This window comes from Triturus cristatus, chromosome 1_2, assembly GCF_964204655.1.
Source record: "Triturus cristatus chromosome 1_2, aTriCri1.1, whole genome shotgun sequence".
NCBI lineage: Eukaryota > Metazoa > Chordata > Amphibia > Caudata > Salamandridae > Triturus > Triturus cristatus.
The window spans coordinates 906618735-906644754 of record NC_140580.1 but is presented as its reverse complement, the minus strand read 5'-3'; the positions used below and the strand labels follow the sequence as shown (position 1 = coordinate 906644754).

Below are 26020 nucleotides of genomic sequence, written 5' to 3'. Positions count from 1 at the left end.
ACCTTGCAAATTCACTGAAAAAACCATAGGTTTTACACATGTTATAGTTGGCTGGACATTTCTCTCGTAAAAAAACATTGAAATTCCCCCGTTATAGTTAGTTCAGCTAAATATAACTCGCGCGACCGCAATCCACTGCTGATGACGTCACATATTACATCACTGTATTCACTAAGATACTGTTAATAAGTCAGTTATACAATTAATTTTACAAAAAAAACATCCATTTAGACACTTATTTACCCATTTATTCTTCCATTAACCTTTAGATATACATATATAAAAAATACTTATTTTTCAGAAAGACACATATTCACTGGATGATGTCATCAGTGATGTCATCAGTGATGTCATTTTTGATGTCATCAGTGATGTCATGAGTGATGTCACTGACCATGTCATGAGTGAAGTAATATGTGATGTCATCAGCAGTGGATTGCGGTCGCGCAAGTTATATTTAGCTGAACTAACTATAACGGGGGAATTTCAATGGTTTTTTACGAGTGAAATGTCCAGCTAACTATAACATGTGTGAAACCTATGGTTTTTTCAATGAATTTGCGAGGTTTTTTAAATGCTAATTCCTAACTATAATGTGTGTGAAACCTATGGTTTTTTAAGCGAATTTTATAAATAAATATATATATATATATATATATATATTCACTGAAAAAACCATAGGTTTCACACCCGTTATAGTTAGGAATTAGCATTTAAAAAACCTTGCAAATTTACTTAAAAAACCATAGGTTTCACACATGTTATAGTTAGCTGTACATTTCACTCGTGAAAAACCATTGAAATTCCCACGTTATAGTTAGTGCAGGCAACTATAACTCACGCGACCGCAATCCTCTGCTGATGACGTCAGATATTACATCACTGTATTTAGACACTTATTTACCCATGTCTTCTTCCATTAATTTTTAGCTATCCATATATTACAAAAAAATTTTTTTCAGAAAGACACATATGTCATCAGTGATGTAATATCTGACGTCATCAGCAGAGGATTGCAGAGGAAATTTTGGCCCTTGGGGGTCCTTCTGGGAACCCCTGACAAAGGCTAGGGGGCCAGGAACTGTCCATCCTGCCCCCTTTTCACATTCTCCACCTTTGTTTTTCACCCCCTCAGACTGCGAGAGACAAAATGGCGGCCGACACTTCCTGGTTTCGACCGATTCGAATGTTTACTAAGATCTAACAACCAATCAGAATCGCGCTCGCGCACGGCAGTGTGCGCGTACGGTAAGTTTTACCGTACGCGCACGGTGCGCGCTTATAGATATATATATGCTTTTAAATGCTATTTTCTCAGGAAATACTGAACAGATTTACACCAGACCTGCAAAAGGCACATCCCTGACCTGAGGACTACCTCTCTGCCAAATTTCAAGTAATTCTGTTCAGCCGTTCGGGCTGTAGCTTGGACTAAAGGTCCTAAGGAAAAATGCATGGGGAAAACGTGTTTTGGGACCCCCCCTTTTTCTCAGCCCCCGCTTGACGAATCCCCCCGAGACTTTCAGGGAAGGAGCGGAGCGGAGCGCCCCACCTATTTTGAAAATTTCGCGAGGATTCGTCAATCGGCGCCAAAGTTATTCCAAATAGAATGTTGCGGATTTCCTATGGAAACACGATCCTAACTATAACTATCTTCTGGCGACCGCCAGTAGATAATATATATATATATATATATATATATATATATATATATATATATATTACCTACTGGCGGTCGCCAGTAGGTAGTTATAGTTAGGACCACGTTTCCATAGGAAAACCTCAACATTCTATTTTGAATAACTTTGGCGCCGGTCGACGAATCCTCGCGAATTTCTCAAAATAGGTGGGGCGCTACGCTCCGCTCCTACCCTGAAAGTCTCGGGGGGATTCGTCAAGCGGGGGCTGAGATAAAAGGGGGGTCCCAAAACGCGTTTTTCCCATGCATTTTTCCATAGGACCTTTAGAACGAGCTACAGCCCGAACGGCTGAACAGAATTACTCAAAATTTGGCAGAGAGGTAGTCCCTAGGTCAAGGAAGTGCCTTTTGTAGGTTTGGTGTAAATCTGTTCAGTAGATTCTGAGAAAATAGCCTTTAAATCAATATATATATCTGAGCCCGCTTACGGTACGCTTACCGTACGCTTACCGTAAGCGTACGGTGGCGTGCGCGAGCGCGATTCTGATTGGCTCTTAGATCTTAGTAAACATTCGAATCGGCCGAAACCAGGAAGCGGCGGCCGCCATTTTCTGTGTTTCACTCTGAAAAAAAAAGAGTGAAAACAAGAAAAGGGGGCAAGGAGGAGAGTTACAGACCCCCTAACATTTGTAAGGGGGTCAAAGAAGGACAGAAAAGTACAAAAAAAACATTTATTGATTTTTAAAAAAATCACGGGGTACGCGTACGGTAAGCTTACGGTAAGCGTACGGTTAAAAAAAATAAAAATGAATAAATGAAATGACGAATTAAGAGTTTAGAAATTAGGGAGCTCTAAAAAGAGCTGTTGTGTTTATGAAGTCATTTTTTTAGTGGTACCTACAAGTAAGTACCGATGCAGAGTCTAAGGTTCAAGAGGAAGACTCTGTTCCCTTCATCATTGAAGTGCACACCATCTCCTCTATAAATGTCTTGCATGTCATAACGCAAGTTGTTGTGGTAAATGGCACCCATACCATAGTCACGGAGGAAAGCAGAAACAGATTTGTTGACGTGCTTTCTTGCTTTGTCAATCTGTGGACAGAAATGATTGGACCAGTTCCATTTTTGCCTTTGGCATATGTTAGAAAACACAAAGGCAGTTTTAGGGAAAAGTGAAAACAGTTGTGCAAAGGTCTCCTTCATAAGCATTTCCAGACCTACCCCAGTCAAAGTGCCTAGGTCATTGCCACCACAGTGCACTATTATGAGGTCAGGGTGTTGGATTTGAATGAAGGATTTCACCAATGGCATCAATTGGTGCCACTTTAACCCTCTCTGACCAATCCATTTAATGTCTACATTTGGCAAAGCAAGGTCTCTCACCATACCTGTTTTCTCTGCAAACTTTTCACTCCAGAAGACATAGCTGTGCCCTACAATCCACACTGTGAACATCTTCAAAGGAGAACTGGATGCACTCAGGAGGTGTCTTTCAGTAGAATGGCAATATGAAAAGAAAGACAGTTTGGAAATGGAGGCATACATATTTTTTTCAAAACAAAAAGAACTGATTGGCTGTTTCATACCATTCTAGAATAAAAACTAGGCTGTATGTGTAAATTAATAGAAGCATGTTTTGTATTGGTAAAAAAAAATGTGTAACCAAAGAACAGTACTATGGATTTGCTGTTAGGTTTGAAAAGTCAAGCACTCTTGCTCTGTGGAATTGAAACATTGTTTGGCGAACTTCTGACCTAACTCAACACAGCAGTGTTCCATGAGCTGTTGCTATGGTAGCAGGCAGAAGTCAAGTTGGGGGAAGGGTACTAGGCAGAAGTCAAGTTGGGGGAAGGGTACTTTTGGAAAAGGGTTGGTTTTCAACCAATAGAAATGTGTGATTACATTTGAAAAAAAGGGGGAAGCACTGAGATTTGAAACTTACAAGTATATGTGTGGAAAAATAGAGGGAAAGTTTGCCATTATCTGGTTCTGCTGAGAGGAGAGAGGTGAACACAACAGAGATCCTGGCTCTGATAATCTGCTGTTTGAGTGCCACATTTCTTTCACAACTAACTAATTTTAAAGGTGAGTTTAGAGTTTGAGAGGGGATGTATATGGTAAATTAAGAAATGAATAATAGAAATGCAATTCTTTTTGTTGAAGTTGTGTTTATTATTTTCTGTTTTGGGAGAAATTTAAATGTGAGGAACAAGTAAAATAATATGGACTATGTTTTCACAATAAATTAAGGTGTACTGGTATAATAAAAGAATAGTTTAAGGGTTTGAGGTTGGACTCAGTAATGCAAATACATTCAGCATCACTAAGGCTGGTTGCCCTTGCTGGAGTGTAGGCAGTCACCGAGAATACACATGGTGGTGGTCTGAAAAAGAAGTTTGGACATGTGCATTTAAGAAAATCGAAAAAAGTGGTTTCATAATGTGTCAGTCTGTAAAAGTGATTTTCACTTGGCCAAAAAAAAAAAGAGTAGTAAGTGTGCTTTCAAATTGGCAAAGAAATTTCGTTTTGGGACTAATGTGAAAACATGACTCTGTGTGCATAGAGGAATTATAGGCAGAGATTTATTGCGTCTTGCTCTGGTGATTTCACAGTTGCATTAGATGGAAAGGGGGAGCGAATTTTTGGGGGAAGAAGCAGAGTCTTAGCACACACCCATGTGCTTGCCATGTATAGTCATGCACAGTATTTACAAGCGAGTGGGGTTTTCAGGTTTCAGTCTGTAATGCAAATACATTCAGCTTCACTAAGGCTGGTTGCCCTTGCTGGAGTGTAGCACTCTGGACATGGGCTTTTTAAAAAATCTGAAAAGTGGTTTCATAATGTGACAGTTTGTAAAAGTGATTTTCACTTGCCCAAAAAAAAGAGCAGTAAGTGTGCTTTCAAATTGGCAAAGAAATTTCGTTTTGTGACTAATGTGAAAACATGACTCTGTGTGCATAGAGGAATTATAGGCAGAGATTTATTGCGTCTTGCTCTGGTGATTTCACAGTTGCATTAGATGGAAAGGGGGAGCGAATTTTTGGGGGAAGAAGCAGAGTCTTAGCACACACCCATGTGCTTGCCATGTATAGTCATGCACAGTATTTACAAGCGAGTGGGGTTTTCAGGTTTCAGTCTGTAATGCAAATACATTCAGCATCACTAAGGCTGGTTGCCCTTGCTGGAGTGTAGGCAGTCACCGAGAATACACATGGTGGTGGTCTGAAAAAACAGCTTGGACATGTGCATTTAAATAAATCAAAAAAAAAAGTTTCATAATGTGTCAGTCTGTAAAAGTGATTTCCAATTGTAAAAAGTGATTTTCACTTGCGCCGAAAAAAAAAAGAGCAGTAAGTGTGCTTTCAAATTGGCAAAGAAATTTCGTTTTGGGACTAATGTGAAAACATGACTCTGTGTGCAGAGAGGAATTATAGGCAGAGATTTATTGCGTCTTGCTCTGGTGATTTCACAGTTGCATTAGATGGAAAGGGGGAGCGAATTTTTGGGGGAAGAAGCAGAGTCTTAGCACACACCCATGTGCTTGCCATGTATAGTCATGCACAGTATTTACAAGCGAGTGGGGTTTTCAGGTTTCAGTCTGTAATGCAAATACATTCAGCATCACTAAGGCTGGTTGCCCTTGCTGGAGTGTAGGCAGTCACCGAGAATACACATGGTGGTGGTCTGAAAAAACAGTTTGGACATGTGCATTTAAATAAATTAAAAAAAAAGGTTTCATAATGTGTCAGTCTGTAAAAGTGATTTTCACTTGGCCCGGAAAAAAAAAGAGCAGTAAGTGTGCTTTCAAATTGGCAAAGAAATTTCGTTTTGGGACTAATGTGAAAACATGACTCTGTGTGCAGAGAGGAATTATAGGCAGAGATTTATTGCGTCTTGCTCTGGTGATTTCACAGTTGCATTAGATGGAAAGGGGGAGCGAATTTTTGGGGGAAGAAGCAGAGTCTTAGCACACACCCATGTGCTTGCCATGTATAGTCATGCACAGTATTTACAAGCGAGTGGGGTTTTCAGGTTTCAGTCTGTAATGCAAATACATTCAGCATCACTAAGGCTGGTTGCCCTTGCTGGAGTGTAGGCAGTCACCGAGAATACACATGGTGGTGGTCTGAAAAAACAGCTTGGACATGTGCATTTAAATAAATCAAAAAAAGTGGTTTCATAATGTGTCAGTCTGTAAAAGTGATTTCCAATTGTAAAAAGTGATTTTCACTTGCGCCGAAAAAAAAAAGAGCAGTAAGTGTGCTTTCAAATTGGCAAAGAAATTTCGTTTTGGGACTAATGTGAAAACATGACTCTGTGTGCATAGAGGAATTATAGGCAGAGATTTATTGCGTCTTGCTCTGGTGATTTCACAGTTGCATTAGATGGAAAGGGGGAGCGAATTTTTGGGGGAAGAAGCAGAGTCTTAGCACACACCCATGTGCTTGCCATGTATAGTCATGCACAGTATTTACAAGCGAGTGGGGTTTTCAGGTTTCAGTCTGTAATGCAAATACATTCAGCATCACTAAGGCTGGTTGCCCTTGCTGGAGTGTAGGCAGTCACCGAGAATACACATGGTGGTGGTCTGAAAAAACAGCTTGGACATGTGCATTTAAATAAATCCAAAAAAAAAGTTTCATAATGTGTCAGTCTGTAAAAGTGATTTCCAATTGTAAAAAGTGATTTTCACTTGCGCCGAAAAAAAAAAGAGCAGTAAGTGTGCTTTCAAATTGGCAAAGAAATTTCGTTTTGGGACTAAAGTGAAAACATGACTCTGTGTGCAGAGAGGAATTATAGGCAGAGATTTATTGCGTCTTGCTCTGGTGATTTCACAGTTGCATTAGATGGAAAGGGGGAGCGAATTTTTGGGGGAAGAAGCAGAGTCTTAGCACACACCCATGTGCTTGCCATGTATAGTCATGCACAGTATTTACAAGCGAGTGGGGTTTTCAGGTTTCAGTCTGTAATGCAAATACATTCAGCTTCACTAAGGCTGGTTGCCCTTGCTGGAGTGTAGCACTCTGGACATGGGCTTTTTAAAAAATCTGAAAAGTGGTTTCATAATGTGACAGTTTGTAAAAGTGATTTTCACTTGCCCAAAAAAAAGAGCAGTTTGTGTGCATTCAAATTGGCAAAGAAATTTCGTTTTGTGACTATTGTGAAAAGAAATGTAGTAATATATTTAAATACAATAAAGGATTTTTTTTTAGTTTTTTTCAGGTATTGCTGAAGAACAGTGAACAAAATTTAAGATGCCTACAAAATCTAGAGTTCAAAAAACGCTAAAAAAAAAAACTATATTTGAAGACAACTGGAGGACCAAAGTTAGTAGAAGATGCTCATGTTGGGAAAAAGAAAAAATCTTCTGGTAAGCAGAAAAAACAATTTCTTAAAAAAATATTCAAAACAAAGAAAAATGTACAAAATGTCTGTCCTGGAAAGAATGTAACAAAACGAAGAGAACAGCAAAAAATTGAGAATTTAGTTAATGCAAATATACCTTCTGCAACTGAAAAGTTTTACATAAACAGAAAAACAGCGTTTAAAGAGATACGTAGAAAAATGTTTCAGAGAAGAGTTATGTCCAATTTGATAAAGGATGTGAAGAAATATAAGCAAAAGGCAAAATATTACAAGAGAAAAAAAGAAATTGAAGCCATTGCAGCAAAAGCATTAGAATTAAAAAGGAAACTATTCATATTAATTTTGAATAGGATGCGTACATTAGATAAAATGGTTAATGAACTGAAATCACAAAGCAAAAGCAAAAGAGTAGTGAACAGAACAAACTTTTGTAAAATGTTTTTAGGAAAGTGGATGCATAGTTCAAGTAGTGAACCTTTTTTTAATGAAGAGAGCTATTTTCAAAGTAATAGTTTGCTGCATGCAGTTGACACCAGAGGTCGTTCATACGAAGTAAAAAATGGTTGCATAATGGAGAAGGAGATAATGGTTCCAAGAGATGAGGTACAAGTGATGGCAGATGAGGCAATGGGGAGACGTCCTAAAGCCCCAGTGTACACTTGGAATTGTAGTAGTATTTGCACTGTGCGTCAGGAATCTATTGACAGATTTCGAGAGTTTCTAAGAGAATATAGTAAAAAAAAGTGTAAAACAGAAGATTAAGGTGCTTCAAAGTCTGGATCCATGCAGAGTGAGAGAGAATACTGGTTTGCAGGGTCATTCTCTGGCTTGTCTATCTAGAAAAGTGTGCAATAGTGTTTTCCATCATTTTAGGATGCTGGCTGTTCATCATACTGAAATGAGAAAGTTTGTGAGACGGTTGTATTTTGCCAAAAGTCCAGCAATAAAGTTAAATGAATTGAATAGGGCTCTGTTCCGAGGAACGGTATCAGATGTAGAGAAGGTTGTTGATGAAATTCAGTTTTGTTACTTTGGTCCTGAACAAAACAGTGCAGAGAAGGACACAGTAAATGAGGAAGAAGTGGAAGAGAATGTAGAACCTTCTGTAAGTAAGACATTTAATGATCACATAACAAAATTTGCAATAGTCTCTAATGAAAGACCAAATGTTACTTGTATTTGTTGCCGCAGAACTCATTATAGAAAACAAACTAGGAATGTTGATCTCTACAGAAAGAGTGAAAATGAAGATAATTATAAGTGGAAGGATTTTGCCACATATATATTTCTTGAAAATTGTTTTGAATTGGCTGAAGATCAGCGTATTTGTAAATACTGTTACAACAAGTTAGAGGAAAATAGAATGCCGACCAGAGCTGTACATAATAATTTAGAATTGGATGCTATTCCTGCTGAACTTTCTGAATTAAATACATATGAGTCTATACTCATTCAATGTGTTCATCCGTTCCAGACCATAGTACGTATGGAGCCCAAAACTGGTAAATTACCTCCTTCAGATTTACTGAGAGGTTTAAAAGGTAGAGTGGTGTATTTGCCCTTGGATTTGAAAAAAAATATGGAAACTATTGATGCGGATACTTTGGAAACTGAACCATTAATTATTCTGGTTAATGGTGTACCTACAAAGAATAAGAAGATTTGGCAGGAGCTGGTAGATGTGCGGAAAGTACAAAGAGCAAATTTGTATTTGAAAAAAAATAACAAATGGTATGAATCAATTTATATAGAAGAAGAAGAAGAAGACGAAGATTTTCAAGAAGACACAGAAACACCAACTGGACAAATTGAAAAAGTGGACAAGACAAAGGAAGAAGAAATTTATGAACATTTTAGCATACATCCTCTTCATTCGAAAGAAGTTATGGGAGACAATATTGATCTCTTTCAGATGAAGAAAGCAAAAGGAACTCCCGTGAGTGTATGGGAGGAGAGCTTGGAAGCTCGATGTTTTCCCCAGCTGTTTCCTACGGGAAAAGGAGGACGATACGATGAACGTCCAGAACAGATTCCAGCTTCAGAGTATCGGACTACAAGACTATATGCTGAAGATCCCAGATTTCGACAAAGTATTCCTTATTTGTTCCATCTTTTATTTGAAAGCGACTTGTCTGCACTGTCTTATGCAGTAAATCACATTTTAAAAAGTGGAGTACATTTACAAAATGTGTCTGCTAAGGATTTTATGGAGAAAGTGCAGCACCGAGATGATCATTTGGAAACACAACTGATCAATCTGATGGCTTGTCAGCGTGGGACAAATGAATATTGGTACCGACGCCATGGTGAACTAAAATGCATGTTACGCAATTTAGGAACACCAACATGGTTCCTTACCCTAAGCTGTGCCGAGTACGCTTGGGATGATTTACTGGATTTTCTACGAGAGGCCAATTCAAACATTAAAAACATCGAATACAAGACAGCAGGAGAACTGTGCTCATTGGATCCGGTTAATGTTTGCAGATATTTCAATCATAGATTTGAGGCTATGATGTCCTTCATCTGCAATAAAAAAAATCCACCCCTTGGAGAAGTAGTGGATTTCTTTTGGAGAAAAGAGTACCAGGCAAGAGGTGCTCCTCATATTCATATGCTGTTGTGGATCAAGGATGCCCCAAAGTTTGGAACAGATACTGATGAAGCAGTGTTATCTTACATTGAAGAATATGCAACATGTGGTATACCAAAAAGCACAGAAGAGAACAAGTTAAAGGAGCAAGTTTTACGTTTCCAAAGTCATCGGTGTGGAAAATACTGTCGACGGAAATACAAGAGCAAAGAAAAATACTACACTAAATGTCGATTTGGATTTCCTAGACCTGTTCTTTCAAATGGAAGAGTAAACAGTTTTATGTCAGCTGTGAGACATACTATCACAAGAAAATCACCTAAGAATACCTACAACCTTAAAAGAAAAGAAGAATCAAAAAATATAAATGACTACAACCCAGTCATTTTATCCATGTGGAACGCTAACATGGATATACAGTATGTAGCTGACAATTCCATTGCTGTTGCACGATATGTAACGTCTTACATTACGAAATCAGAAAAAACAGAATTGAAGGAAATGTGGGAAGAGATTTCTCACGAGAAGACTGTCAGTAAGAAGCTGTACAGTTTCAGTTTGAAGATGTTATCGCATCGAGAAATTGGATCCTACGAATGTTCAGATAGGTTATCTTCTGCAAGTCTCTACTCGAAGTCAAGAAGAATAATTTGGGCAAGTTTAGGCCTTGCAGCAATGAGAAATCGGGTACTGAAATCTGTTGGAGAAATTGAATATTTGGCCGAGAATGACCCAGAAAGTACAGATATATTGAAAACAAACATGTTGGACACATATTATCCCAAGAGAAGTCATCATCTGGAGAACATGTGTCTCTATGAAGTGTTGCAGAACTACATTTATTCACGGAAAGCTGCAGAAGACATTAATAATGGAAAATATCAAGTTGTTGGTGAAGAAGGATGTTTGGTGAAGCAAACCAAAGGAAGTTTGATAAATCACCGGAAGCTGAGTTGCGACACTACCGACAAGAAAGAATTTTACTACTTGGCTCTTTTACAGTTGTTTAAACCATGGCGTACAGAGGATGAACTACTGGGAGAATTTCAAAGCTATGAGGATTCATTTAATGCTTGCAAAGACAGCATACAATGCAATACATTCACAACTTATCTGCAAATGTTAAATGAAGAAATTGAACAGGAAACTACAATTGCAGCAGAAATAGCTAGAGACAGTTCTCAGGACAGCCAAAGTTCAGGAACACACAGTCAAGATCCCCTAGGACAACCAATCGTTGAAAATGAAGCATCAATAGCCATGAATGAAGTGGAAACGGCTATGAATCAAGCTCAAGAAGAATTTATAGACTTAGAAAATTTGGAAAGACAACTGAATCAAGAGCAGCAACAAATTTATGAAGAGATCAAAAACAAAATTGATCACGGATTTCTACATGTAAAAAAAGAGTGCTCATGCACATCATTTCATCCAATCAGGATGTATGTAAGCGGACAAGCTGGCACTGGAAAAAGTTTCCTAATTAAAGTCATCAGAAGCTACCTAAAGCAAAAAACGGATTCTACTTTGTCTTGTGTGGTTACTGCTCCAACTGGGTTAGCAGCATATAACATAAAAGGAATCACCTTACATCGTTTGCTAATGTTACCAGTGGAGCATGAGAACAAAATACAATTCAACAAGCTAACTGGAGAAGCATCCTTGGAAGTTTCACGAGTATTGAAGAAGATGCAAGTTCTCATTATTGATGAGGTGAGCATGGTATCAAACTTAATGCTTGCCTTTGTGCATTTAAGAATGCAGCAAATTTTGAAGACAGACTATGACGTGTTATTTGGTGGAAAACACGTCATAGTTTTTGGAGATCTTTTGCAACTTACTCCAGTTAAAGGACAACCAGTGTTTAATACTGTGACACATGAAGACACGAAGAAGTCATTGGGAAGCATCGGAAATACAAATATTTGGTCCTTCTTTGAGTACAAGGAACTTACAACTAATATGAGGCAAGCAAACGATGAAGAATATGGAAGTATTCTGAAAGATATCAGAATTGGACTACTCACAGAAGTTGGCAAAAAAGCATTACAGAGTCGGCTGCTACATAATTTATTTCCAAAGGAAGAAATAGTTGCAGAGAAAATATACAAGAATATTGCAGAAAACAAAAGTGTCATCTGCTTAATGCCAACTCTACGTGAATGCTCAATATTCAATGAGGAGCTTTTGAAATTGGAAAAGGAAGAGATCAGGAAATTGGAAGCAGTGGACAAAATTGAGGATGGAAGAATTACTGTCACAGTAACAGGCAAACTGAAAAATAAATTGGACTCACTAGAGAAGAACATCTCCAAAACAGCTGGATTAGAAAAAAATCTATATGTTTGCATGAACTGTAGAGTGTTTTTAAGGAGAAATTTGGATGTTGAGAAAGGTTTAGTTAATGGAGCGATGGGAAGAGTTGTGGGTTTTATTAATTATCAGAAAAAAGAAGGAATTGACTGTTTAAAAATAAAATTTGATCAGATAGATGAAGTTAAAGATATTTGTCGTTGTACAGTTCGTTTTATGCTTGTGAAAGACTTATATGTACGTAGGAAGCAGTTTCCGTTTTCTCTAGCATATGCTGTAACTATTCACAAGTCTCAAGGGTTGACTGTAGATTGTGCATTTGTGAACATTGGTTCAACTGTGTTCAAAGAAGGTATGGCATATGTTGCTTTGTCACGAGTCAAAACATTATCAGGTTTATTCATGATAGACTTTGAAGAATCAAAGGTTAGTGCTGATACAAATTGTGTAAAGGAGTATAATAGATTAAGAAGAAGCTATGCTCCTCATTTAGGTCAGTATCCTGTGTTGGAGAAACGTGTAGTTTCTCGTAAAAGGAAAAATGAGAATATCTGTAGTGAAGATGTAGAGAAGAGGAAAAAAAAGAGGAGTGATGTAATTGCAAGCAAAAAGAAAAAGGAAAATGAAGAACAGGTTGTAGGATGTCATTTTGAAAATAGCTCTGGTGTCAACTGCTACGCAAATGTAGTGCTGAATGTTGCATTTTATCTGGAAAGTTTGCAAGAGCAGATAATAGTAAATCAGGGAAAAAGATTCTGTTCAGAGCTGAGTCTCCTTTTTCAAAAGCTGAGTAAAGATAAAACTCAAATAGAAAGTGCTACTGACATTAGAAAACTTTTAGATGTATGTTCAGGACGAACACAGTTTTCTCAAAATGAACAGCAAGATGCACATGAATTTTTGATGTATTTTCTTCAGGTAGTGGAAGAAGAAGGAGTTCCCATTGACATTTTTTTTGGTCTCTCTTATAAATGGGAACATAGTTGTGATAATTGTTATAATATAAGTGGCTCTATTGTTGATAATGAAAGGTTTATTTATTTGACATTGCCAGAGAGTAAAACAGTCACTTTTGCAAAATTAGTTAAAGATGCTAATCATAGCATGAAATGTGGTGAGTGTAATTCTGACATGTTTTCAACATTAATTTTAAAGGAATACGGACAGTATGTAATTTTAATGATGCAACGATGTAGAGCTGATGGTTCAAAATTGGATACTTTAATAAAGAAGTTTACAGGACAGCAATTATCAATTTCAGGAAAAACTTTTGTAACTGTTGCAATAATTTTCCATGATGGACCTACTGTTACTTCTGGACATTACACAGTTTATCTTAAATGTGAAAAAGGCTGGACACTGTGTAATGATTCTCAATTGATTTTCAAACAACGTTTGCCTTTTGATTTAGCAAATTCATATCTAATCTTCCTGAAACCTAAATTTTAGAGAGACTTGGCAAGATCTGGACAAAACAATTTTACCATTTTACTGGATTACCATTGCAATTTTGTAAAAAAATTTTTTTTTAAATTATCATTTGGCCTAATGGAAAGATAACCAATTGTAATGTGGACTTTTTTAATTTTTAATGAAATTTTGAAAAACCAATAATTTTGAGATTATCGGTAACTTCTGCACATTTTATATTTTGGAATGTTATTGGACTGCCATTGGAAATTTTTTCAAAAATGATTTAAAAAATTACTATTTGGCCATGTGGAAAAGTAACCAATTCTATTGTGGACTAAATAAATTAATCAAAAAATTTTCGTGAACCAAAATGTTACAGAGAATCTGTGAGATCTGGACAAATTAAACTTTAGAATTTTATTGGATTACCGTTGGTAATTTAATCCAAACAAAAATTTAAAATTACTATTTGGCCTAAAGGAAATGAAATCAGATGTTTTTTGGAGTTATTTGAGATATAATATTGTGATTATACTTCTGAAACAAACATATCAGACGGTATTTTAAAGGAATAAGTATTGGTATTAGATGATATTTTTTTACAATATTATGCATTTCTATAATGTTAAGTTTAAGTAAAAAAAGAATCAGGGCTTTTTTAATACAATCTTTGTGATTGGTATTTTTTTTTGCCCGCTGTAAAATGATGAATGCAATTGCTTTCACAATTTATAGTGAAATGCAATATATTCTGAAAACAGCAAAAATAAGGCAAAAATATTTTTTGGGAAAAAATGTAAATATGTGTACTGTATTATAAAAAGTTTTAAAAATATTAATACTTTTTACTTTTTTTCCAGATAGATATAGAAAATTTACGAAAACTACAAACATTTTTAAAACTATTTTTAAAAAAAAGAAATGAATAAATATTTTTTCAGTGAGTATGGTAAGTCAATAATAATAATTGTAGTCTCTCAAGGTCAATGTAATGTCATAAATGATTTTTAGTGTTTTTTTAAAAAAAAAAAAAAAAAGTACGCGCACCGTACGCGTACGGTAAAAAAAAATAAAAAAAAGTTTTTAAAAACATATGTAAAAAAAAGATGAAAGATAAGGTTGGCTCTTAAAAGAACCGTTGTGTTCATGCAGGGACAGAGGAAAGAAAGATTGGGAATATTAGACGGTACGACAAGTGTGCTGATCTATTTTACTGTTCACCAGGGAAACACTGGTCTCCCTATAAGTAATTAGATCGTGACAAGTGGCGCACCGTACTTCAACCCTCGCAAACCGAGGGTTAATTTCCAGAGGGCCAGCAAAAGGAGATTCTCCCCCCACAGATGAAGGGCTCACCTGACCTGCAGAAGAAGGAGTCAGCCCTGCAGATGATGGTCCAGGCTGAGCTGCTGTGGATGTACTGGCTCGTCTTTCTGAAGAGTTACCTCCAAAAAGATGACCATGTGTCCTTCTGTGTACATCCTGGAGGTGTCTCTTCATGGTGTGATTCCCAAAGGAATACTTCCTGTCAGGATTACCTCTAGAAAGTACACGCTGACACAGCCTGCAAGTAACTAAGGGTGCATTCACCTTTTGCTGGCCTTCAGGAAAAGTAAAATAATCCCAAACATAAGAAGGCTTTTGTTTCCTCGCTCTCTGCCTCAAGACAGTGCTGCTGGTGCTAGCCTCACTCTCAGAAGGGCTCTGCTGTTCTGCCATCGTATCCCAAAGACAAACCAGCTCCTTCTCCTAAGGGATCACAAGCAGAAATGAGGGGAATGGGTGTGGTGTAGGAGAGTTCTAGAACTGAAAGTAGTTTCAACCAATCAAAAGTTGTGTTTCATGATCACATGACCAACCGTACGCTTACGGTACGCTTACGGTACGCTTACGGCAAAATTGCGCATGCGCGTAAAAAAGACACGCGCTTGCGCGCATGCGCATAACAGTCACTCCCCGACACTTCCGCGTAACGTGCGCGCGTGGCGTAAGCGCGCACGCGTCCCACGCGCAGTACGCGCGGCTACGCAAAGTGCGTAACTATACACAAGCAGCGTAGAAAGATTACGGACGTTGCGTAAACCGTACGCTTACCGTGAGCTTACGGTACGCGTACTAAAAAAAATTTAAAAAAAAAAAAAAAACTGGAAATAAATTTTACATGTTTATTTTAAAAAATATATAAAAAAAACATATTAAAGAATTTAAAAAATTTAAGCATAGTCTTTATAAAAGGTAAGAAAATTAAATTAAAAATATGTTAGAAAAAATTGAAGAATAAAAAAAAAATTAGCATTTAAAAAACATTGCAAATTCACTGAAAAAACCATGGGTTTCAAACACGTTATAGTTAGGAATTAGCATTTAAAAAACCGTACAAATTCACTGAAAAAACCATGGGTTTCACACACGTTATAGTTAGGAATTAGCATTTAAAAAACCTTAGAAATTCAGTGAAAAAACCATAGGTTTCACACATGTTATAGTTAGCTGGACATTTTACTCGTAAAAAACCAATCAAATTGCCCCGTTATAGTTAGTTCAGCTAACTATAACTCGCGCGCCCGCAATGCACTGCTGATGACGTCACATATTACATCACTCATGACATGGTCAGTGACATCACTCATGACATCACTGATGACATCTCAAATGACATCACTGATGACCTCACTGATGACATCATCCAGTGAATGTGTGTTTTTCTGAAAATTAAATATGTTTTATATATGTATATCTCAAGGTCAATGGAAGAATAAATGGGTATATAAGTGTCTAAATGGATGCTTTGTTTTTGAAAAATTTATTGTGTAACTGACTGATTAAGTGTATCATAGTGAATACATGGCTTACTGTGTAATGTTTAAATATGAAAATATCTGTATCAGTCTCTCACTTTGTGTATAAGTGGTTGCATGGGTTGGTGAGTAGCTACATGGGTGTCTATATAGGTTATTAGTTGTTTTTTGAGTATCAGTCTGAGTGTCTGTATGGTTCGGTGGGGGGTATTGTGTAGTGCATAGGTGCATGAATGAATGATTCACTCTTTGTGTGTGTTGAACACAGCATGTGTGCAGGACTGTATGGGTGGATGAGTGTGTGTATGGGTGTGTTAGTGAGTGAATGACTGTCTCAATAGTGTCTTTATGAGTAACTACATATGTTTAAAACTAGTATATGTGACTATTGGTGTATATATGAGAGTATATGTGAGAGATTGAAAGAGTTCCTGTATGAATAAGTATGTGTTTCTATAAGTGATTGTTTAAAAGACTGAGGGGCCGATTACGATCCTGGAAAAACCCGGTACAAACCGTGGGTTGGAGCGTTTTCTCCGTCCGACTCGTACCGGGTTGTAAAACTTTACAAACATGCAATTACGATTCGTACGGAAACACCATTTCCGTACGAATCGGAAAAAAGACCAACCGACAGAAAAATACATACAAATGTGATCCGGGACACCGCGGACGTGACGTCCGGACGGAGTTAGGCATGTTTTTACATACCAGCAATTACGATTCGCACCGACTGCAGTCCGGATGGGAATATTTTTACGGCACCCAAAAAGTGCCGGAAAAGCTAAGTACGCGGCGATGCGAGCTGATTAGGGGGCCCGGTACGTGCCATACCCCCCCCGTCCCCCGTATGTACGGAGCGTACCCCCCAGCCCCCCGTATGTACGGGGCATACCACTGTACCCCCCAGCCCCCCATATGTACGGGGCATACCCCTGTACCCCCTAGCCCCCCGTATGTACGGAGCGTACCCCCCAGCCCCCCGTATGTATGGGGCGTACCCCTGTACCCCCCAGCCCCCCGTATGTACGGAGCGTACCCCCCAGCCCCCCGTATGTATGGGGCGTACCCCTGTACCCCCCAGCCCCCCGTATGTACGGAGCATACCCCTGTACCCCCCAGCCCCCGTATGTACAGTGCGGACCCCCAGGGGGTACGCTCCGTACATACGGGGGGCTGGGGGGTACAGGGGTACGCTCCGTACATACGGGGGGCTGGGGGGTACAGGGGTATGCCCCGTACATACGGGGGGCTGGGGGGTACGCTCCGTACATACGGGGGGCTGGGGGCGGGGTACGGCGCGTACCGGGCACTTGTTTGGACATCTCCATGGATGCTATGGGAGTTCGCTCCGGACGGTCTTTTTTCCATGCAGTTGTACAATCGGACGGATGGGACGGATCGTAATTGCGCATTGGGACTTCAGTTTTCCCATTTGTACGTAAAAATGTCCGGGGACGTGTCGGAGACTTTTCCCGACCCGAGGACGTGTGGGGGAATTTTCCCAATTCGATTCGTATGGACTTTTTCCCATACGAATCGTACTTGGCAGTTTGTACGGCGCTTTTACCATTTGTACGGAAAAAAGTCCAGATTCAATTGGGTTGGGGAAATTTTTTCCAGGATCCTAATCGGCACCTAAGTATGTGTAAGTTTCTGTAGAAGTAAGTGTGGTGGTGTGTGTATAACTGTATATGCTAGTAAATGTATGTTTGATTCTTTATTAGCATGAGTGACTATGTGTGTGAGTAACTCTGTGGATGAGTGGCATTGTGTAACAGGATGTATAGGTGTATGAGTACATGTGTTGAGTGAGTACATGTATGAGTGACTGTATTGGACTGTTGGTGAATGAGTGGATGTTTATGTAGATCTTAGAATTACTGAATAGGTTGTTGTAACTGGTATTGGTATGTCCATTGTTTTGAAAATTTTAGTCTCTATTTTTGAATGTGTGTATCAAAGGTTATATTAGGGTGAGAGGAGGTCTGCCACTCTATCACAAGGATGATGTCATCTGTGAGGTCATCAGTGATGTCATTTGAGATGTCATCAGTGATGTCATGAGTGATGTCACTGACCATGTCATGAGTGATGTAATATGTGACGTCATCAGCAGTGCATTGCGGGCGCGCGAGTTATAGTTAGCTGAACTAACTATAACGGGGCAATTTCATTGGTTTTTTACGAGTAAAATGTCCAGCTAACTATAACATGTGTGAAACCTATGGTTTTTTCACTGAATTTCTAAGGTTTTTTAAATGCTAATTCCTAACTATAACGTGTGTGAAACCCATGGTTTTTTCAGTGAATATATATATATATATTTCCCATCAAATGTGGTCTCTAAGCGGCGCACTCTTACTGCCGGTGCAGCGTTGGGATGTCAGACCACGGACCCCAAACAATGATTCGCCAAATGGAGACGCTGCACTCCCAGAGGTTTTGGCACACTTCTTTATTTGATTCGCACTCCTTTAGACCCCACGACGCGTTTCGACAACAGTCTTCCTCAAGTGGGTGTGGTCTCTGATAATCGTCTTTTCCTCTTTCTTTATATTGGTGCACAGGCTTTATGGGATATGTAGTTTCTTTAGCTAAGTGCTTTTAGTTGAAGATGATAGTCATTTCTTTAATCCATATTGCGCTGTTCATAGAATGTGCTACTGGCCCCCGGACCCTTTCTCCAAACACAATAACGGGCCGCATCGGTGTTTCCAGTTGCAAGGGACCACAGTTCCCCATATTGTGTTAAGGAGCTGGTCCCACGAGAGTGAAGTCGCGCAAGGCACTTTGGAAGTAATTTTGACTTATGTCTTCCAGTGTTTCAAGTACACGTGCGAGAGATTAGTACCTCCCCGCCGATTTCATAGTCTCGTATTGCGATGATTCGCCAAATGGAGACGCTGCACTCCCAGAGGTTTTGGCACACTTCTTTATTTGATTCGCACTCCTTTAGCACTTAGCTAAAGAAACTACATATCCCATAAAGCCTGTGCACCAATATAAAGAAAGAGGAAAATACGATTATCAGAGACCACACCCACTTGAGGAAGACTGTTGTCGAAACGCGTCGTGGGGTCTAAAGGAGTGCGAATCAAATAAAGAAGTGTGCCAAAACCTCTGGGAGTGCAGCGTCTCCATTTGGCGAATCATTGTTTGGGGTCCGTGGTCTGACATCCCAACGCTGCACCGGCAGTAAGAGTGCGCCGCTTAGAGACCACATTTGATGGGAAATGTTTTTGTAAGCAGCGGCAACCGGTGTATGACTGTCATCGCAATACGAGACTATGAAATCGGCGGGGAGGTACTAATCTCTCGCACGTGTACTTGAAACACTGGAAGACATAAGTCAAAATTACTTCCAAAGTGCCTTGCGCGACTTCACTCTCGTGGGACCAGCTCCTTAACACAATATGGGGAACTGTGGTCCCTTGCAACTGGAAACACCGATGCGGCCCGTTATTGTGTTTGGAGAAAGGGTCCGGGGGCCAGTAGCACATTCTATGAACAGCGCAATATGGATTAAAGAAATGACTATCATCTTCAACTAAAAGCACTTAGCTAAAGAAACTACATATCCCATAAAGCCTGTGCACCAATATAAAGAAAGAGGAAAAGACGATTATCAGAGACCACACCCACTTGAGGAAGACTGTTGTCGAAACGCGTCGTGGGGTCTAAAGGAGTGCGAATCAAATAAAGAAGTGTGCCAAAACCTCTGGGAGTGCAGCGTCTCCATTTGGCGAATCATTGTTTGGGGTCCGTGGTCTGACATCCCAACGCTGCACCGGCAGTAAGAGTGCGCCGCTTAAAGACCATATTTGATGGGAAATGTTTTTGTAAGCAGCGGCAACCGGTGTATGACTGTCATCGCAATACGAGACTATGAAATCGGCGGGGAAGTACTAATCTCTCGCACGTGTACTTGAAACACTGGAAGACATAAGTCAAAATTACTTCCAAAGTGCCTTGTGCGACTTCACTCTCGTGGGACCAGCTCCTTAACACAATATGGGGAACTGTGGTCCCTTGCAACTGGAAACACCGATGCGGCCCGTTATTGTGTTTGGAGAAAGGGTCCGGGGGCCAGTAGCACATTCTATGAAAAGCGCAATATGGATTAAAGAAATGACTATCATCTTCAACTAAAAGCACTTAGCTAAAGAAACTACATATCCCATAAAGCCTGTGCACCAATATAAAGAAAGAGGAAAAGACGATTATCAGAGACCACACCCACTTGAGGAAGACTGTTGTCGAAACGCGTTGTGGGGTCTAAAGGAGTGCGAATCAAATAAAGAAGTGTGCCAAAACCTCTGGGAGTGCAGCGTCTCCATTTGGCGAATCATTGTTTGGGGTCCGTGGTCTGACATCCCAACGCTGCACCGGCAGTAAGAGTGCGCCGCTTAGAGACCACATTTGATGGGAAATGTTTTTGTAAGCAGCGGCAACCGGTGTATGACTGTCATCGCAATACGAGACTATGAAATCGGCGGGGAGGTACTAATCTCTCGCACGTGTACTTGAAACACTGGAAGACATAAGTCAAAATTACTTCCAAAGTGCCTTGCGCGACTTCACTCTCGTGGGACCAGCTCCTTAACCCCTTGCATGCCCGCCCCTTTCCCCGCCCAGTGCCGCGCTTTGTATTAGCGGGCGGAGTTCATGACGAGCTGGACTCGTCATGGGCACAGCGCCACCGCAGCCCATGACGAGTCCAGCTCGTCATGGGCACTGAAGGGGTTAACACAATATGGGGAACTGTGGTCCCTTGCAACTGGAAACACCGATGCGGCCCGTTATTGTGTTTGGAGAAAGGGTCCGGGGGCCAGTAGCACATTCTATGAACAGCGCAATATGGATTAAAGAAATGACTATCATCTTCAACTAAAAGCACTTAGCTAAAGAAACTACATATCCCATAAAGCCTGTGCACCAATATAAAGAAAGAGGAAAAGACGATTATCAGAGACCACACCCACTTGAGGAAGACTGTTGTCGAAACGCGTTGTGGGGTCTAAAGGAGTGCGAATCAAATAAAGAAGTGTGCCAAAACCTCTGGGAGTGCAGCGTCTCCATTTGGCGAATCATTGTTTGGGGTCCGTGGTCTGACATCCCAACGCTGCACCGGCAGTAAGAGTGCGCCGCTTAGAGACCACATTTGATGGGAAATGTTTTTGTAAGCAGCGGCAACCGGTGTATGACTGTCATCGCAATACGAGACTATGAAATCGGCGGGGAGGTACTAATCTCTCGCACGTGTACTTGAAACACTGGAAGACATAAGTCAAAATTACTTCCAAAGTGCCTTGCGCGACTTCACTCTCGTGGGACCAGCTCCTTAACCCCTTGCATGCCCGCCCCTTTCCCCGCCCAGTGCCGCGCTTTGTATTAGCGGGCGGAGTTCATGACGAGCTGGACTCGTCATGGGCACAGCGCCACCGCAGCCCATGACGAGTCCAGCTCGTCATGGGCACTGAAGGGGTTAACACAATATGGGGAACTGTGGTCCCTTGCAACTGGAAACACCGATGCGGCCCGTTATTGTGTTTGGAGAAAGGGTCCGGGGGCCAGTAGCACATTCTATGAACAGCGCAATATGGATTAAAGAAATGACTATCATCTTCAACTAAAAGCACTTAGCTAAAGAAACTACATATCCCATAAAGCCTGTGCACCAATATAAAGAAAGAGGAAAAGACGATTATCAGAGACCACACCCACTTGAGGAAGACTGTTGTCGAAACGCGTCGTGGGGTCTAAAGCAGTGCGAATCAAATAAAGAAGTGTGCCAAAACCTCTGGGAGTGCAGCGTCTCCATTTGGCGAATCATTGTTTGGGGTCCGTGGTCTGACATCCCAACGCTGCACCGGCAGTAAGAGTGCGCCGCTTAGAAACCACATTTGATGGGAAATGTTTTTGTAAGCAGCGGCAACTGGTGTATGACTGTCATCGCAATACGAGACTATGAAATCGGCGGGGAGGTACTAATCTCTCGCACGTGTACTTGAAACACTGGAAGACATAAGTCAAAATTACTTCCAAAGTGCCTTGCGCGACTTCACTCTCGTGGGACCAGCTCCTTAACACAATATGGGGAACTGTGGTCCCTTGCAACTGGAAACACCGATGCGGCCCGTTATTGTGTTTGGAGAAAGGGTCCGGGGGCCAGTAGCACATTCTATGAACAGCGCAATATGGATTAAAGAAATGACTATCATCTTCAACTAAAAGCACTTAGCTAAAGAAACTACATATCCCATAAAGCCTGTGCACCAATATAAAGAAAGAGGAAAAGACGATTATCAGAGACCACACCCACTTGAGGAAGACTGTTGTCGAAACGCGTCGTGGGGTCTAAAGGAGTGCGAATCAAATAAAGAAGTGTGCCAAAACCTCTGGGAGTGCAGCGTCTCCATTTGGCGAATCATATATATATATATATATATATATATATATATATATATATATATATAGTAGCAATGCAAACTAAGTGGAATCAGGCTCTTACACCCAATGTTATTACAGCTCTTTTTTAGTCTTCCATTACTTCGAAACAGCTAACTCCCAAATTCATCATTGCTCAAGGGATAGCACCACCCCATTTAGGTCAGGCTTACCATCATTCATTTTTCCTTTCTGAGACTGCCTTGTGATACATGGTGGTTCCGGGAAGGAAAATGTCCATAACACTCCATGGAAGACTCCCTGCACGTCAGGGACATATGTCTTTTGCTTTTCATTAACTAATGTCCACCTTGGGGGTTCTTTGCTGAAAAGGAAAAGAAAATGCTGAGCGGACTGAAGAAGCATGATGATGCGCTCACCATTCAAGTCTGATGAAAGTGGATTATCTGTATTGGGTGGTGAGAGTGGGCGAGCCTAGGCCCTTAACTAACCTGGTGGCTGCTTGCCGAATTTGAAGATTGAGATATTATGTGCCACTTGTTACACTTCAGAAGAGTATAAACTGACAATAGCAAAGGGCTAGAGACATTATGGAGAGCAACCCAACCAATTTTTATTTCTTTTTCAAACAAAAGTGCTTTTCTCATGTTTTATTTTAGGCTAAAGTGTCATTCACATAACATAACGACCTATCAATTTTCACCCACACCCAAATAATATACAAGACAATTACTACTTCATCTGAATGTTGTTATTTAATGGATTGTTCCAAGTATATTAAAGCAAATGTCTAACTTTTCTCCTGATTAGTAACATTTGATGAGCAGATATCCTGAACTTCTTCCCTTTCGCAGGTTTGGTTTTTGGAAATGAACTGCAATCCTGCCCTTCATACCAACTGCGAGGTACTGAAAGATGTCATCCCTGATGTGGTGAATGAGACCCTTGGTACGTACCTGGGCAGGTTAATGAGAAAGTAAGATGCGTACAACTGCACTAATGTATCCACTGAAGATGTGATCGCCTGGAGACAAGCTTGTCAAATGTGAATGCAATTTGGTTTCTATCATTCATGTTGGCTATGGGCTTAATCATTTACTACCAGCCTCAGAACGATACCCATGGTTGCATGCAAAGAGCAGACGTTTACATGCACAGAACAATGTATGCCACGGTCACGTAAAAAGCTGGGCACACAAACTTCGGCATGCAAATGACAGCATGCAAAGGAATTTTGGGATACTTTTAGATCTGATGATACAAGTCATTTATGTGCAGTTTTCCCTCCTCTTCCCCTCATCCTGAAAGTTCTCAGCATGAGCAAGAGAGAACCATGCTGGCTGATCCTGATTGCCCCTGCTTGTACTGACCAGTAAACAGAGTAAGCAGCATGACTCATCATGTCCTCAGTGTCTCTGTGTGGTGGTGTTTCTGCCATTACGGTCAGTGGCATCTTCAGGCAGCATTACAGTTGATGCCAGAAGGCTTTCACTAGGTCTAGAGGATGACTACTTTCATGTACCCATTCACCCTAAACATCGCAAAGTTCTGAGATTCTGAGGTAACTGTGCACCAATATAGTTTCAAAGTTCTTCCTTTTGCTCTCAAGCCAGCACCACATCTATTCACAAAGGAAATGGCACCAGAGGCATCTTTATTAAGTTGTGAAGAATATCAAATCTTTCAACATTTGGTTCACAGATCTTCCAAACTTCTTAGAAGTTCTATTCTTTGCTCTGTGGAAAACTCATGATTTCCTTTCGAGGGAAAATGGAGAGGTTGTACCATGCGACCCAGCATCTCTGAAATTATTTGCATTGCTCCTGAACATCTGAAGGTTGCACAATTAGTCACTCTCGGGGACTGCTGATACATTCTCACCTAAGTCACTGCCTCTTCCATGTTTAAAACTTTTCAAGCCAAGTGGCAGTGTTTCTGTGTCTGGTGTCAGAAATCTGGCCTGTATCCAATTTTCATGTATCTGCTTCACATTCAACCTTACAACTTGCATCCTACCCAACCAGGCCTTAAATATACCTCCATTAGCGTACACTTGCAGCTATCTTGAGGCTCAGGAGATCACTCAACACTTCATCTTCTGCATCAACAAGGATAATTAAAGAATTTCCCAGGGTCTCTTAAGGGACTTTTCACCAGTTACGGTTCCCACATCGCAGTGGGATCTGAGCACACTCCTTGGCCTGTTAATGAAAGATCCATTCAAACCTATGCATAAGGCAGAAATTAAGATTATGTCATAGAAAAAAAGCTCTACTGTTGGCCCTAACCCTTGCTAGATGAGTCAGTGAGAGTCAGGTGTTTACTATCAAGACTCCTTTCCCACTAACTTCCATATAAATAAGTTAGTTATGCTCAAAGGATTTTTTTTAATCCCACCTGAGTGCAGAGATGGTACTGCACTCTTAGGATGTACAAAGGTGTTGAATATTTCTATATTGATTGAAGTAAAACCTTCAGACAGCTGAAGATCCTTTTAACATACGGCCTTCTGAAAACTGAATAGACAATGGTAGCAAGGGAACTCAGTGCCGCACCACTACGTGTGTTGTATATAGTAACACATTAAATCACTTTTTAGAATCCTTGATTCTTGCCCATCTCTAAAGGACAGCCACCATCATTGACCTGTCATTAATCAGGCTATTTACATAAATAGAGAGGCAAGTAGCCAAGGGTATTAACAATCAGTACAATCAATATCAATATTGAGGAACAGAAAAATACAATGCGAGAGGCCTTGTGTTCTTTTTAGATTTTTGTGCTTCTTTTATTCATAATGTGTCAGTAAACACAGTTCGGCACAGCCAACGCGTTTCGCCCACAATACGGGCTTCTTCAGGGCTGTGAACATGACAAACAAGACTATTAACATTGGACAATAAACATTAGACAAAGCTTAATATATATATATATATATATATATATATATATATATATATATATATATATATATATATATATATATACACACACACACAGTCACAAATCCACTTCAAATCACAGTTTACAATATGTACTATTGACAAGACAAGATTCTAATACACATAAACAGATTAGTAATGGAAAAAGTTCACAAATACACGTAATCTCTTCAACAAATAATGATAGTTAAAAACAGGGAGCTGTAATACCAGTAACATCATTAAACATTGCCTATTGCACAGTAAAGCATGATATACATTATATATATATATATATATATAGAAGCCCGTATTGTGGGTGAAACGCGTTGTCTGTGCTGGACTGTGTTTATTGACACATTATGAATAAAAGAAGCACAAAAATCTAAAAAGAACACAAGGCCTCTTGCATCGTATTTTTCTGTTCCTCAATATTGATATTGATTGTACTGATTTTAAAACCCTTGGCTACTTGCCTCTCTATTTTTGTAAATATCCTATGGCCTTCTGCTAAAGGTGCCCGCTCTCAAAACAAGGAATAGCAATACAGACTGCTACAGTTCTT

At 39.9% G+C, this 26020-nt stretch overlaps 1 protein-coding gene across 1 annotated transcript in view; it reads left to right on the top strand.

Annotated features, from left to right (window-relative positions):
• The window catches only part of TTLL10 (tubulin tyrosine ligase like 10), a 448425-nt gene that overhangs the window by 406345 nt on the left and 16060 nt on the right, over window positions 1-26020 (top strand). The window contains exon 14 of the mRNA XM_085609638.1: window positions 23389-23482. Coding sequence (XP_085465764.1) covers window positions 23389-23482 — 94 coding nt within the window. The remainder of the gene's footprint in view (window positions 1-23388; window positions 23483-26020) is intronic.